At 37.3% G+C, this 16,698-nt stretch overlaps 1 protein-coding gene across 1 annotated transcript; it reads right to left on the bottom strand.

Annotated features, from left to right (window-relative positions):
* Positions 1 to 2,018: 2,018 nt before the first annotated feature.
* Positions 2,019 to 9,388, bottom strand: LOC140228885 (uncharacterized). Its single transcript, XM_072309155.1, has 8 exons — positions 9,329 to 9,388; positions 7,238 to 7,337; positions 6,464 to 6,635; positions 5,650 to 5,832; positions 4,719 to 4,957; positions 3,326 to 3,544; positions 2,625 to 2,823; positions 2,019 to 2,178 (listed from the first exon to the last, which is right to left on the bottom strand). The coding sequence occupies exons 1-8, from the start codon at positions 9,386 to 9,388 to the stop codon at positions 2,019 to 2,021; spliced, it is 1,332 nt and encodes a 443-aa protein (XP_072165256.1).
* Between the last annotated feature and the right edge of the window lie 7,310 nt (positions 9,389 to 16,698).

The following is a 16,698-nucleotide window of genomic DNA, read 5'->3' as shown; positions in this document are numbered from 1 at the left end:
ACAGTTAAGAAAACTGGCGCAAACTTATTAAATAAAGTTCTTGAATTGTTCACGTGTGATTTAACCGTGAAATTTCATAACATTGAATTATGATGAAAGATGATTGTTCTTTTTTCCTGTTCTTATACACTTTGAAGAGACCTGGGTATGGCCTATTAACAGTAATGAATTGCATACATTTATGCTATAGTCGTCTCGTATGTTAACGAGGATTCTGATGTAAGTATCAAAACATATGTTAATAGTAATAGCTATATGATTCAATCGAGCACACTTAAACAGTCAAAAGAAAAATAACATCAAGAGCTATACTGATTTTGATTATGTTGTCTAGAGTTTGTGAAGATAAATCCTTTTAATTGTTTAGTTTAATACTTCTCTCCTTTTGAATATACCGATACTATTCGACTCATGAGTTTTGATTCTGTAAACAGGTAAACACATTGGTCTTTATCACGTTAATCTATATAAGTCGAATGCATGTCAGTAAAAAATTTCATGGTAGCCTCTAAAACGATTTACCCGCGTTGAAACAATAAGTAGATGAAATCAAGTCTCATTAACTTACGTTAACTCGTTAACAGGAGCGTATAGGTCATTTAATGTACACACTTTTTATCATGTGTTAGCACACTTTATTTTCCACACCAACCTTTGTAAGCTTCAGTGCTTGCTCGCAGGAAATATTTCGTTAATTGTATAACTTGGACGCTTGTTTCACTTGGTAGAACGCAACAAGAGCAATAATATTGACAAAGTACAGATATCTATACTGACTTAGGATGAAGTACTTTTTTATATAGGATTAATATATTGGAATGAGATCAGCCCACGCTATATATAAGGGGAAGGCAGCAGAAGACAACCCAACCCTAATCGATGAACATGCCCTGTCATATACCATCGTTCCGGAAAAGTAAAGTAAGCAAGTACTTAAGACACTTTGGTAACCTTGACCTTTAGAGTGACAAGGTATCAAATTACAGGATTGTGGTTGTCATATACAAAAATTCAAATGTACAAACCAAGATAGATACTGTCTAATCTGCATGATATTGCACTCTAAGAAAATCATTGATAATTTCAGTATTTACATAATTAAAGTTAAACTCCTCATCTTCCGCAAATCCTTCGATCATCACAACCACAGGCTTGTAAAGGCGAATCATAAAACAATTAAGATCTAGCCATACACTGCATATGAAAAACGAAACAAAGCACTACCGTATTACAAAATTGCAATAACACAAAAATGAAACAAAGAAAGAACATCGTAATCCGTAGATATGAAATTATTACAAGATGTTTTCAGAGACCGATGTGAATGCAAAATGCTTGTATGAAAATGCTTGTATGTTGAACTTGGGCATACCAGTACATCTCTAGACTAATTGGTGATATTTTGGTAGAATGCTTGGTGAGGGAGTCAGTCACTCAAGTCACTGAATATTTCCTTCTTTGTACTGTTGATGTTGATAGGTTAGGTAAGCCTTTTGCCATGATATTTATTGCCATGGTAACCTCTAGGAAGATTGCATGATCATAATAACATGCGTTAGCTGGTGTGTCTTTTAACATCAAGAAAAAAGATCACATCGTTGAGAAACATAATGATGTCCACTCGATTAACACAAAGTAACCGTAACACTATGCACCTTGTTTTGTGGCTCCCCTTATTCTATAACGTAATAAAATTCAATAATGTTGACTTAAGTAAGTGTCATCTCTCTTTTGGTCAGAGAAGGCAAGAACACAGCAAATGCTCAAAACAGGCATTTACAAAATGCCATTTATCATTTTTATATCTTATTTTTAGGTGATAATGTCTCATATCGTGTTGTAGAGAAGAAATTATAAACGATTCAAAATGATTATTTCAATCTCATTCCATCATCAGAAATATAAACTGATTTATTGATACATTCATATATTTTGTAGCATTTTGAAATTGCTGACCAATTTGCTGTCTCGCCTGAAAGACAGGATTAAGATAGGGTTAGGATGCACAGGGTGGCACTTCAGAGATGCGCCGCAGTAGCGTTGACGTAACAAGGTACGGTGAACTGGGAGCCTCCCTGCGCCATGGAGTAAATGACAGAAAATGTCGAAGCCACACCTCCGACCACGCCCACCAGGATTATCTCGGCATGAATGACTTTGTGGTGGAGACCGAGATTTCTGTAAAGAGAAGATATAATACATAAATTACAAAAAAGGTACCGTGATATCAAGTACTTTTTAGATATTGTGATAATGATCAAAATAGTGATATTTTTGTTCAAAGATTACTTACTAGCAAACACACACACTCACCGTTATTCCTATACCTACGCACTCACACACGGACACACGTTCACACTGCTAATGTTGAGTCGAGTTCATTTAATATAATCAATAAACTCGATTCAATCTCACCGGCCTGAACGTGTGTCCATGTACGAGTGCGTAGGTAGGGATGTGTGTGTGTGTGGGGGGGGGGGGGGGGGGGGGGTGAGTATCATTACTTCTGTAGGGATGGTAATCTTTGTAAGGGTTATGCTATCGTAATGATTGTTCCCGTGCTCAATAGATAGTTCAATAGTTGTTGATTTGCGCTTATTGTCAACATTGACATGTATGCCTACCTCTTTTCCCACCTCCCAGATGGGTCCTCGTAAGCGTTCAGCCGAAGGTAAAATAATGACGGAAAAACGAACGTTAGGAAGGTAACGGTGGACCCGCCCACTAGCGACAAGATGGCGCCAAAATGTGGAATGGTTTCCCCAGTGAACAGAACAAGGCCTACGACCATTGTACGCAGCGCAGCTCTCTTCCAGTTGAAATCTGTGGGAGAAGAATAATTAGACTTACTTTGATCTTCTGGGTGGATTGGTCCCAAATCTGAGGACGAGTTGAATCTATCTTACATGAGTAGAATATGAGACTATATCATTCAGACACTGGAACTTGTTTCTAGCGATCCTATGATTGTTGATCGTTGACGTATATTAATTTCATATAGACAGAGTGAAATTATTATTCCGCATGCTTTTTACGGGATCGAGTTCATTTCATCTTTCTGCATAGCGAAAAGGAGACAGGATAGAACCACGTAAAGACAATTGTTTAATTGAATCAAGGTTACTTCCTTCTCTTAATTTGTTGTGATCTTTGCTGCCCCTTTTTCTGCGGCATAAGAAACATACATCACGCAGGCCGTAAGTAGTTGCTGCTTGAACATACGTTGAAAAACATAACCGAGGAGGTGCAAAGGAGTATGGGCTGGTATAGAATAAACCTCTATCTTCAAGTATTGGAATGAATTATAGATAGAATGTCGACTCACGGAGGGGGATGCCGAGAGCTTCCTCAAGTTCTTGACACAGAGGGTTGATGACGATGACGAAGCCGAGAACGAGATGCAGCATGATCATGGTGATGACGGTCTTCTGAATACCGCCGGGTGTGATGACGTCGAGGATGTTGTCGGTGTTTTGGTCGAGGAAGGCGTCTCCGTACACGAAGTAACCGGCAGCAGCAATCGGGAAGTACATCAGTACGATAACTGTGGGTCGAATCAACATTGACACCAAATGGCTTTAAGAATGAGATGTTTTAGGTTCCTGTCCAAACTTAAAGTTATATTCAAGCTTGCAACTGATTGATAAATTGCCCTGCATCGACGTAAATAAGCACTGAATTGATCATTGTGTAGTAGTCATGACGAAATAAATCAAGGGCATACATACTTGGGCAGGATTCGAACCTACGACCTCCGGACAGGCGTCTTATCCACTAGACCGCCGACTACCGAGGTTCTAATCCTTGTAGTTTGCAGCTGGTACTTCGCAATGCTATTATTCAAATTCACGGTATTCTTCAGTCGAGTTCTTTTTATTGCAACTGATTAGCAAATTACCCTGCATCGACGTAAATAAGCACTTACTTCATCAGTGTTTCTGTCATGGCTACTACTTCAACACTTATCCAATTCAATGCTTATTTACGTCGATGCAGAGCAATTTGTTAATCAGTTGCAATAAAAAGAACTCGACGGAAGAATTTAATGAATATGAATATTCAATCTTGATGTGTGAATTATGAAGTCTAAATGATATCCTCCACTCTTTGATACAAAAGATAAGTTAAGATGTGGAAGATGTTTTGTAAGAATATTCCAGCATTGCAAGAGCTAAAGAAACAATAGTTATACATTAAACAAATGTAAGTGATGGTGATGATCGCAGTATAGTATAGATTCAGTTCATACTTATACTCCTGTAATATAGATCTCTACGCTCATCCAACTTTGGCCTTCTTGTAATTCCTGAATTCGTAACATCCTAGGGCTCACGAGCTTTTGCCCATGCCCGTCCCACCTTATCGAATAAATTACCTTCAGTTTTGAAAATAGCCCTTCATCAGAATCCTTTAAAAGTGGTTAAAACGCACTTGTTTAAAGTCTCTTTTGAATATCTATATTTTGTGTAGTTTCTATACTTCTTTCAACCTCTCTTTTGCGCCTAGAACACTCCACAGAATGGATTTAGAGGATTAGAAATCATATTGATGATGATGATCATCATCATCATCATCATCATGCGGCGTAAACACTCAGGTCTGTAATCGTGGAAACATAATCTGAGCTTGGCAGTAATTACGTCAACAAACAACACCACCAATACAACAGAGTGGTACTTTCCGTATTTGACTAGCCGACAATGTGTGATGATACTTACTTCCATAAGCTAAGAAGACGCTCTTGGGGAACTGTCTCGGGTCGTTCATATCGTGTTGGATCGTCGGAAAAGCCGCGTGACCACCGAATGCGAAAATGATGGTTCCAAAAGCTATAAAGAACGAGACAAAAGAGGGCGACGTGTGGCTTGGAGGCTGGGCTGGGATATCCATGAGAATTTGAATGAACATGAGAAGACAGGCAATACTGGTTGCTCCCATGGCACCAATAGCTACTGGCCTGAAAAGAAAAAAAACAAGAACGGTGTTGGCGAGACAGATTATATAAATATAAATATTGGGTTTCTGTATACAAGTACACAATAAGACACCTAGATGCTCTCACAGACTCACAAATATGATTTTATATATAGGCCTATACATAAGAAGTCTGTCTTCATATTTCATCTCTAAAATGGTATAAAACATTACGAAAAAGAATAACATGTCTCTTTTGGAGATGGAGATTGAGATCAGAGTATTGCCAAAGGTTATACCGTTGTTTGTTGTTTTAAATATAAACAAGAGAAAAACAAATGGGACCCTATTAAAAACAATTTGCCCGAAGACAATACTGACATAAAATCAGACCATAATAAATCTTAAACAATAAATCTTAAACAAGGTCATAGGTTTCCCGCTTTAGCGGGCTACTTGTATTCCAATGAGGACTGAGGTACTTACGTCAATTGCTCTTTGGACAGTTTCATGCATTCCTTTTTGTTCAAATTTTCTTTATTTGTTTGTTGTTGCTGCTGTTGTTGTTGTTGTTGTTGTTGTTGTTGTTGTTGTTGTTGTTGTTGTTGTTGTTGTTGTTGTTGTTGTTGTTGGTGGTGGTGGTGGTGGTGGTGGTGGTGTTTTCACTCATGCACTGTTTGGTTGGTTTTGTTTCTTGGACTACGGTAGGCGTGGGTAGGGGTCGAGACATCTCACCAGAAATCCTTGGGCGTTCCCAGCCAGGTGAGGGGGACGAGACAAACGGCGATGATAGGTAACCACACGCAGAAAACCAGCTTGGAGCTGTGGACCAATGTCTGCATGTTGTCAGCCGCCAGCAGCAAGAATACGGTGCTTACCCCAAACAGCGTTGCGTTCACACAGAACCGTACCGAGTAACTGCAGAGCACGGTCACAAACATACCAATTTTCGAAAGGTTCATGATATACACAATACCCAAACACGACTGGACCCCTTGGCCCTATGATATTTAGTAACATTCGTGGATATTTTTGCTTCTAGCATCTTTTTTAAACAAGACTTTCTGGAAATGATTATTATCTGTAATAAACAGTACATTTTACTGTTCACTCATATTTGCTGTTGTGTGGAGGAGCATTAGGTTAATTCAAAATTTGTAGTTACAGACCTGTTTCGGGTGCCTTGATCTATTTTAATGTCAACTTAGATTTCAAGATGTCATCTAATTTACCCACAAGGAATCGAATGTTTGGGGCCATGTTCCTGTTGTTTTTACCGGAAACGTCGTATTCCTTCACTGAGCACATGGATACTATCATTTTCATTGGTCATGTGACCGTGTTGTCATCTGACGTCATGTCTATAATATAGGTTATGTGGAGAAACAAGGGGGAAAACACACGTTGGATTAAATAAAACTTGGTTGATTCCATTCTCGATGTATTTCTCGTTTAATCATTGCCGCCTAGATCAAACTTACTTCGTGGGTTTGAATATTAACGAGGCATTTGGAACTAAATAATCATTTTATACCATGTCGTTTCATACCTGCCCAGTTTCCCGAAAGCTTCGGATCCAATCGCAGGGTACGGGTACCGGGTGTGTCCCCCATACTTCTCCGGGAATCTCTCTTTGACGATGGTCCAGCAGCGGCCTAAGATGATGCCAGTGTATCCTGACATGAAGGCCCCTACTATTATCAGCAGCAATCCAAACCATCCTGTGAAGATGGTAGAGGAGAACATGAAAATATTATACTAAAATTATATGATATGATATGATAATAATGTTATCATATCATATTTATATCATATTCATTTTGCATGACATGAATGTATAAAAGAGAAGAACATACAGATATATAAACGTGATACAATCACCTGGTATATTATATGCACACGAAGTTAATAAACATGTCTAATTGTTACATCATACAGTAAACACTATAACTTTATATTACTATACTTACACATCAAAACATGTTAATGATTAGAACATGTACAGTATATCAGCGGTCTACACAATGCTTCGAAATATGAAAATCACAATGATTATATAATTTCCAATGAAAAGTATAACATATTAATCCATATTTAATCACTTGCATAATCATGTCCAACCAAGTCTTTTATGTCGAGATGACAAATGACTGCTTTCTTTCTCCATTCTCTATCTACAGTATCTATACGGTATGACGACGATAGAATGAACGGGAAACAGGCATGAAAATGGTGTCGCACACGACACGAATTAGTGGTGCAGCACATAAAAATCGTAGAAATGCTGCTCAAAAGTCGAGGAGGAGACACACAGTAGACCTACCTGCATCAACTATGGCCCTTGGGAGAGCGAGGACACCCGTGCCTGCCATCTCACCCACGATGAAGATACCCGTGGTGAGTACGCCCAACCCTCTAGCGGTCTGAAGAGGAGCCATAAAGACACAACATGATAAGGCCTGTCAGGTATCTTCATCATCGGCACAGTTACCAGCGCTCACCATTATGATAGTTATCATCGGTACATTGATCATTATCATCTGCATGTCATTATAGGATCATCCTCATTATTATCATCATCATCATTATCATCTTCATCGTCTTCATCCTCCTCCTCCTCCTCCTCCTCCTCCTCCTCATCATCATCATCATCATCATCATCATCATCATCATCATCATAATCGTCACCATCATCAGCATCGTCCCGCTTACTCACATTGTTAATATATCACTAAGTGCTGGTGTTATTTCACTGGTGAACTGAAACTTGTCAAAGTTATACTCAAACTAAAGAAAGAAGATACCTCCCTTGGAAAGCAGATGTAGCTCTTATTGAACTCCGTGATAAGATTTCGATTTCATTATCTAAGGAAGAGCATGTACTTGGAGTATTTATGAACCTAAGTAAAGCTTTCCATACCATTGATCATAGTATATCTTATCATTAGAAAAGATGAATGTTTATTGTATATACGAAGAACTCCTCTTTTGTGGTTTAAGAACTAGTTATGTGACCGAAAACAATATACTGCTTATAATAACTTTCGCACTCTGATGTAATATTAATCAAAATGTGAGGTACCTAAGGTTCCATTATTGGACCCTTGTTATTTCTTATATGCATCAATGATATCTGTAATTCTTCCTCTTTACTTCATTAATTTTCATTCTATTTCCAGACAATATCAATGTATTTCTTTCTGATCATAATCTTGAGCGTCTCATTGACACTATAAATGCAGAATTCTGCAGAACTCTGACAACATGATTGCGTCTCATAATAAACCCATTGTTTTTTCGATTGGGCAGCGACATTCATTGACTCCAAAGTGCTGTGTCTATGTACAGATTCCATTCCCACGAACTCCCCATCAAACTTTTAAACATGTTCCGCTATTCATAGTTATCCAACCAGAGCCTCTATACAAATGTGCACCTACAGAAAATTCAAGAACTACCCTTGCCCACCGATCCATACGACATGCTGGTCCTGACATCTAGATTTCTCCTTCGCATGAAATGTGACGGTACCAAACAAAACATACTTTTAGAAGACAAGTAAGCAATGCCCTTCTTTTCAAATAATGTTTTTGCAGTAATACCAGTTGCATGGTTCTTGTCTGCACCCCGTGTTCACACGTTTACTTTACATCACGTACTACAGTAACTAGTCTTTCCTTGTTACCAGAATTATCAATTTTTGTATACCTTCAACCACCATGATGTATTCTACTTATTTTCCTCTCCTTTTATCATATCTTTATCTATATGAATCCATTGAACGCGCATAGTACATTTTTGTGTTGTGTAATGTTTCTGTACATAATTATGCATAGGTTCATAAGTTATATCTACTGGAGATCTCAGTCAAGCTTTTCATAGCTTATGACGAGCCACACAAAATGTATTATGACACATTCCATGTACAAACTATGTACAATGTGTATAATGTGTGTATACGTATACTGTGAATAAATCAAACCAAATCAAACCAAATCCAATCCAATCTAATCAGATCAGATCAGATCAGATCAGATCAGATCAGAACCAGCAATGTTACCATTATAGGCTTTTTTTTAAATCGTATCCCCGTGATATGGGTATGGACGATTATAGAATGGTATTTTCGCCGTCGTTTTTGTTACTTAAATCTATTTAAAGATTTATCAATCGTAGCATCAGCATGATAATAGTGGCGTTTAAGATATCAGATATCATGGCACACGTTGTAATGGCAAGAGAAGTTACATCAGCTATTGTAACTGTAGCAACCAAGCATTTTGCATTGCATTATATACATACATGTATACAATTATGTCATAATTCAAATTGCGTGTCTCATGTGAAATAGATAGACGGTTGGACATACATTAAAGATGATAATTATATAATTTACAAAAATAATCACACTTACGGTGGCAGCTGCGTAGTTGACGTTGACGTCCTGGACGAGTTTGACGTCATCGTGGTCCATACTTGACAGAGAAAGACGGGACATCTATTGGACTACATACAGAAGAATGGTAAAAAAAAAATGGTGATAAAAAGAATGGTAGAATCAAATGAGGTCACTGGAAATTATTCGGGTGAATATAATTTTGACACTCATATCATTACAATTACGTTTTGGGTGCAGTACATTTTATTCCGTAATAGCCATGTTGTGATAATGACTGACATAATCAATAGTAATCACATTACATGTATTATTGTTATTGGTGTTATTACTATTATCGTCACCATCATCATTATCAACATCAGTGTTATCATTTTGTCACAAATGTTATGTTATTATCAAAAACATCATCATAAAACAATGATAGTTGTTTTCTATAGTTCCTGTGCACCCCCCCCCCCATCACGTTCTTGCTCACAATCCTTTACAACGAATCATAACACAAAAACGTTGGGATGAAGTATCTCGAGAGCTCAAGCATCTTAACTGGGCTCGAATCCTGGACCTTTTCATCAATAGCAAAGCTATAGCAGTCCACCAGACCACTAAGCTTTCTTTTGTACAATAGGTAAACATTAATGCTTCTGCCATTCCTTCACACGGTTCTGTTGTTATTGTTGGCGTTGTTGCAATGTAGTCCTTCAAAATACCTTTTTCAACTTTGACAGATGTTTGAGAAACGTACAAGAGAATTTTGCAGTTCACATAGATCAATATTGGCCTCGCAAGTAAATGATTAAAGTTTTATGCGTAAAATACATTTAAGTTTGCTGACATTGAATTTGAAGTAATTCTGATTGTTTGTAAATGTGAGAAAAGGGTAAATTAGACCCTGCTTCAAAGCATGGAAATCAATACATGGATAGGCCTAATACTACAAATTTACATCGAAGGCGACAATTAGGCGATTCTGCTTTTATCAATATCATTTATACCAAGTGGACTATTCAGATACAAGAAAGTCATACCAAATGAATACCAAGCTGATACAAGTCAGCAACAAAAATGATAAAATCTTACCTTGTGCAAAAGTCGTAAATTCCTGCTTTCTAATGTATAGCGTTCTTCGCAAACGTCAATTACAAAACAATAACTTCGAATAAGTCCTCAATAGCGCTTTGGTCATTCGAACTCCCAGCAGCCATGTATATGCATAATGATACCGCGTGAGATCGTACTACAAATAACAACTGACTCTCCACAAAAGAAACACTAAGAGAAGCTATGGAAATTATGCCAACAATAGATGAAATTCTATCACATGTTTATGATTATACGGTTTTCCCCGCGCATGACTTCCTTGTTGGAGAGATATCATTCACATTTTTTTTTTCTTTTTCAAGTATACGAACGACATAATTATGCTCTGTAACGGCAGTATATTCGCGTATATATGAAGCAACTAATCACACAAGAATCCAAGGAAAGAGAGAAGTTTATGATAAGAGTGCGTGTCCCGTGATTTGCTCTGCGATTCCAGCAACCATGCAGGCAAAACAATTAACCCGTAGACCCGCCTCCAAGGATCTGCATTGTTGACACTGGTACTATGGGCAGTATCTCATACTTACAATTAACTCTTTGACACTCATAACTCATCGGTTGCCAAAGGGTCAAGCTTATAGCTTATTATTGGCGACCTTTCTGTATGGTAATTCATAACACATGTACTGCAATTATGTTACAGATGTATGTGTAATCAACATTATTGTAAATCTATAGAAACTAGCTATAATGAGTATCATTTATGTTTTATTAAATTTGATGAAAAAATGTAAATGATGTCATAGGGAGAATAAATCAAATCAAATCAAATCAAATCAAATCAAATCAAATCATATCAAATCAAATCAGATCAGATCAGATCAGATCAAATCAAATCAAATCAAATCAAATCAAAACAAATCTAATCAAATCAAATAAATCAAAACATTTACACGTGTTTAGGAGCACTCTCACGATTACTAGGCAGGTGTGGCATAGGAGTGTTAGACACTGTTGATACGATTACATAACATTTCATTCTTGTTAAAGAGAACGACAATATATCTCCCTCTGTCCTATCTCTTTGACAATTTACATTTAATGCCTTCAGCTAGGGTCTGTCTGGTGACTTGTTTTCTGTCAGCACTGTTTCACGGCGGTATATTATACACCCAAAGATTATTTACTTGCGAACTGTGATCGACCGCCTACGCCCCTTAACACCAAAAGCTCCAAAGGTTAGCGATAGCAACAAGGTCATGACAAAGAAGAGAGAGGAAAGAAAACCAAAACAAACATCGACAGAAAACTTGAAAAGGCAAAAAGACTTCGGACTTTGCAGTGATTTTACTGCAACCGGTTTAGATGTTGGGCTGTTTTTTTTTTTGTTTTTTTTTTTTCTACTCTATCATGTCGTAGGTTTATGAACTAGTATTTGCACTGGTCTCTGTATAAAGACAGCGTATAATACCACGTAACATATACATCGTTGTACATAGACACAGATTCAACCGGTTTCAACGTCGAGTAGTGTAATCATTACCCAGGAAAACGACAGATGATTGTCAATTAGAAACTAAATTGTCTTTCCCTAGTAAAACCTGAAGCCAACGAAGTATATAAATGTCTTTCAATTGAAAACCGTATACGCTTGAAAACCCGTGCGCAGGTGGCATTCTCATGCAAATATTACAGTAGAAGTAACTGATCAACGTTAGGATGCGAATATTATGTTGGGTGGATGTGTATAATCCATGCATAAAAACGAGATAATCACTATACATGTAAATACTTTCAGAAGAGCCCACGCGCTTCCGTTATATCCATGCATGGTGGCCTACTGCGGTTTTAGCTACGGGATGGCATTGGGTGGCCTAAATTTTATTTTGTCACCGTAGCACTTTACGGCTTGGGGATTTGGTTGTTGTGTGGTTCTTTTGTCTTTAATTCATTAATTCATTTCATTATAGGCCCTAAATGTACTTTCAGATGAGAACACTCTCAATTGTCGCATGCAACTGAACCAGGACGTTGTCCAAAAGTTTGCATTTTACTCAAGGTTTTAATTTTGAAGTAATCCTGCGGCCAAAACAGAAGAGAAAGTGTACATCCTGTTACGAGAGCGGAATCTTTCATTTTCATTGCTCATACTTAAAAAGAGAAAGAGAAAAAAAAAAACCCTTGATATCTTAATTCAGTTCAATTCAATTCAATTGGGATTTAATATCCAAAGCATGTTAGTATTGTATAGTTAGAGACACACATGACGTCAGTAATCAGGGGTTGATCCAGGAATTCTGTGAAGGGGGGGGGGGGGGGCGCAACTAATATTTCTGGTGCCACTGCAGGGTTTCATTTCATTTTTATTTTTCTTGTTATTTCTTTTGTTTTCAACGAAAAACAGAGGAGGCGTGCGCCGGTTGCGCCCCCTCTGGATTCGCCACTGCTAAAGGTTGGTAAAGATGCTCTTTCTTTCACTGAGTGGACATTTTCTGTCTTGGATAAGTTTGGAAGGTGGAATGAAGAACAGAGGTAGCGACGTAATCCTCCTGGTGGGATATGAAATGGCAGCTGTTCAAGAAGAACTATCCGTAGGGTGGGGAAAAAACAGTTTGTTTCAGAGGGAAGTTTGCTAATGACTGGCTACATTGAATTCATTAGTAATCATGTATAGTAGTTGATTTTAATAAATTCTTTATCGTATCAAATATCCGGTCTCATTTATTTCAATTTTCTTCCAAGCACGTGCGTAGTTTTAGAACTTCACGGAGCACCATTTTCACGCTGATGTACAAACTGTCTGTATTATTCAATATGAGTTGTTTGCACACATAAAAAGCGCATTTAACCGTAACTTTATCGTATCTTTATCATGTGTGAATTCGAATGTATTGTTTTTCGTGTGTGTATGTGCAGTGTGTGTATGTGGGTGTGTTTTGTCGCCAGCTCTCAACATGTTGGACGCCCCATATTTTCAACATATAAAACGAAAGTTAGAATACAATTAAAACACAAAAGGGATTCCCGCACACGACATGGCAACGGGAAACTAGCACTTCCTAAATGACACCCCGACCATACCACAATTAAGTACAGTTTTATATGCCTTGGGGAAAATTACAAGGTAACACAAATTAACTTATTAAATGAAACGAAAACATATTTCCTTGTGCAAAGATACTACTTCTCCATCCCATCTTTTCAAAAGCTTCCCCATTGTGGTCAAGCTGATGCATATATATATATATATATATATATATATATATATATATATATATATATATATCATATACACACGTTTCTGTTCACTTATCACATCTATTCATACAATCACAGAAGCACAAGACACAAAAAATAGGAATAAGTAAGATATAACGGCAAAGCATGAGGAACTTAATGTTTCAAAATATGTATTTCTTTTTTTTTTTATTCAGAGGGATTAACACACTGTCAACACAGGGCCATGGTGATTCTGTCTTATCCTCTGAAATAGGTCTCTTTCGCCATTTCAATTATAATGATTAAAAAGGCATTTCATTCTCTATATTACCAAATTGCTGTGTAATGTACTCATGTTCAAAGAGAAAAAAAGGAGACTCTTATTCAGACACTCGAAATAACATAATCAGTATGCTTGGGTCTAATGTTCTCACAAAATAATTCTTATGGTGCTCATTCTCTGATAAATAATATTTTTTTTGTGGGGGAGTAGTGGAGAAGGGAGGGATCTATAACCATCCCTTCTGAAGCCCAACTCCAACTCCCCCTCCCCCCACACACATTATATACACACATCCACTCCTATGCACAGTAGCCAGCCCAGTGTGAAATAAAGCACCATATCATGTGTTAAAAACAAAAAACAAAAACAAAACAACCCCCAACCCCCCCCCCAAAAAAAAAAAAAAAATAATAATAATAATATTGAATAAAAAAATACACAAATAAAGGAATCTGCGAGGAACTCTTAGAAAGAGCATTTTCACTTCTTCCAATGCTGGAAATTTTCCCTAGTGCAATCATGGTCTCCCCAGTGGCCCAAGTGTCAACTTTGATGAGATAAACCTCAATTAGCAGGTGAATTCTACATGAACTGCAGCTTTCAACTCTTTAGGAATCAAGGTGTAAACCCACTATGTGCCACATTATTCTGAGACAGTAATGTAGTCATGCTTTGGGAAAGCATTCTGTTTTGCAAATCTATGTAACTTTTATAGATTTCTGTTACCCTTGACACGTAATGAGCAAAGTTGTAGAGAAAATGAAAACTTTGCTCTGATGCAAATTGCATGACAAATCTGTGAGAGTTTTTCTTTCAAGTGACCAGTAGCTACATTATGGTAGAGGCCTGACTTTTGCACACACAAAAAAAAGTGACAGAAACTTAGAATCTACTCACAACTCCAGTAGGGAACACTACTTGATAGTCAATCACCACATAAAATGCAAGCTACATGTGACAGGAATTCACTGATGTCATAAAATGTCATTTAATTCATGGATGTCATAAACACATCACAGGCCAGGATCAAAGGTAATAATGGAGCTCAAAAGCGTGACAGGGTAGATTTCATGGGTTAATTGCTGAGCGCCTGGATACAGTCATTGCCAAAAGAGCCAAATGTAATGAAATACAATATATTATATATATTATATATATATATATTTTTTTTTGTACACAATAACATTATGACCTCATCATTATTATCATTATCATTGTCATCATCATCAATATCATCATAATTACTGTTTGTACTAATACTGCTAAGAATACTACCAATTCCCCCGGCAAGTTGTGATAAGACACATAATATTTAAACTGATAATGGATGCATATACTGACAAAATCTCAGTTGCTGGGGGAAAACCATGATTTCAGTGTCATACTGATGAACACATAACACTGGTGTTAGACAGGCATAATAACTAGGCCCTCACTTTCACATCTTTGATTTTGCAAAATCACCTTCATGATTCGACTTAGTCATTAAAAACTTCTTACACCAAAAATTCTTTCAAAATACGACACAGTGTATACTGATACCCTCAATTTGCTTTGATCTTGACTTTTTTTTTTTTTGGGGGGGGGGGGGGAGGGTAGTGGGTAGGTAGTTAAAAGTGCACTGGTATTATAATAGAGAAGATATACATTGTAGGTGACCCACTACAACAAAAGGATCTGAAATCAGAAAGTCGGGGAAGGTCCATTTTCTGAAAATGACATGACATTATTTCCTTTCTTTTCCACTTTAATTTCATACATAACACCACTCATAAAAGTCCTCTGTTGCGAAGATATTGATGATTTTATGAGATTATGTTGAGTGGTCTAGGAAATCAGTGTTTTGAGAAAACTACCTTCAAAGTTTTTCTTCCCATGCAATCGTACTCGAGGGGAGGTAACACAATTTTCACCTCCTAACAATAGAAGGTATGCTGTTGGCAACCTCAGCGATGTTCATTAAAGATTAGTGCCAGTGGGCTATGCAAGACCAATCAGTAACCAGGATGCCACGCACTGACCAATAACACTCGTTTCTGGGGGGGGGGGGGGGGGGGGTCTATCCGTGGCACTAAATCCAAATCGTCAGACAAATTTCTGTTCCGTTGAAAATCAGAAAATTATGGCCCAGAAAAATGCTAATTTCTTGCCTTTTCTTTGATCATTTAGCTTCAATATTTTGGCAGATGATAGACAAAACATTAGATTATAAAATTATGCCAAAACAGAATTTGATGGTTTTGACCGATTTTGATGATCTGACTTCAAACTCGATTTTCTCAGTTCAGCCGTCCGTGACTTTCTGATCCTTCTGATGTGGCGCATCACATATACTAACCCTATGGAGACTTCTGGTCATATGTGTGTGCTCATGATGCAAACTTTCAATAGGTGATCCAAACATCAGTCTTCTGAAATGTAGGACAAACTTCAGAGCAGTTTTTACTCATAATAACAGGAATCAATTCACGACAATAGATGTTTTCAATTGTTTCCCCACAATCTGTCATGTGGGCAGCTCCTTTTGCTGAAACTAGACTTGCTGTGACCATTTGACACAGTGTGATTGCCATTCCTGAGAACTGTTACATTGTAACTACTATTATGATTGATATCTAGCTTTAATTCATCAATAGGAAGCAAACAATGCAAAAGGAACTCCTCATAAGATGAAGTAGGCTTTCTCCATCAAATATGAGAAGTGCATTCAAAATTGATTAGAGCATTAAATGAAAACAGAATATATCGAAACAAAACACACAGAGAAACAGACATTGGCACACACACTCTCTTTCACACACATAATATGATTAAAGATAATATAAAGTTTTGGTACCTCAAA

Source organism: Diadema setosum, chromosome 5, assembly GCF_964275005.1.
Source record: "Diadema setosum chromosome 5, eeDiaSeto1, whole genome shotgun sequence".
NCBI lineage: Eukaryota > Metazoa > Echinodermata > Echinoidea > Diadematoida > Diadematidae > Diadema > Diadema setosum.
The sequence above is the reverse complement of the archived record's forward strand: the minus strand, read 5'-3'. Positions and strand labels throughout refer to the sequence as shown.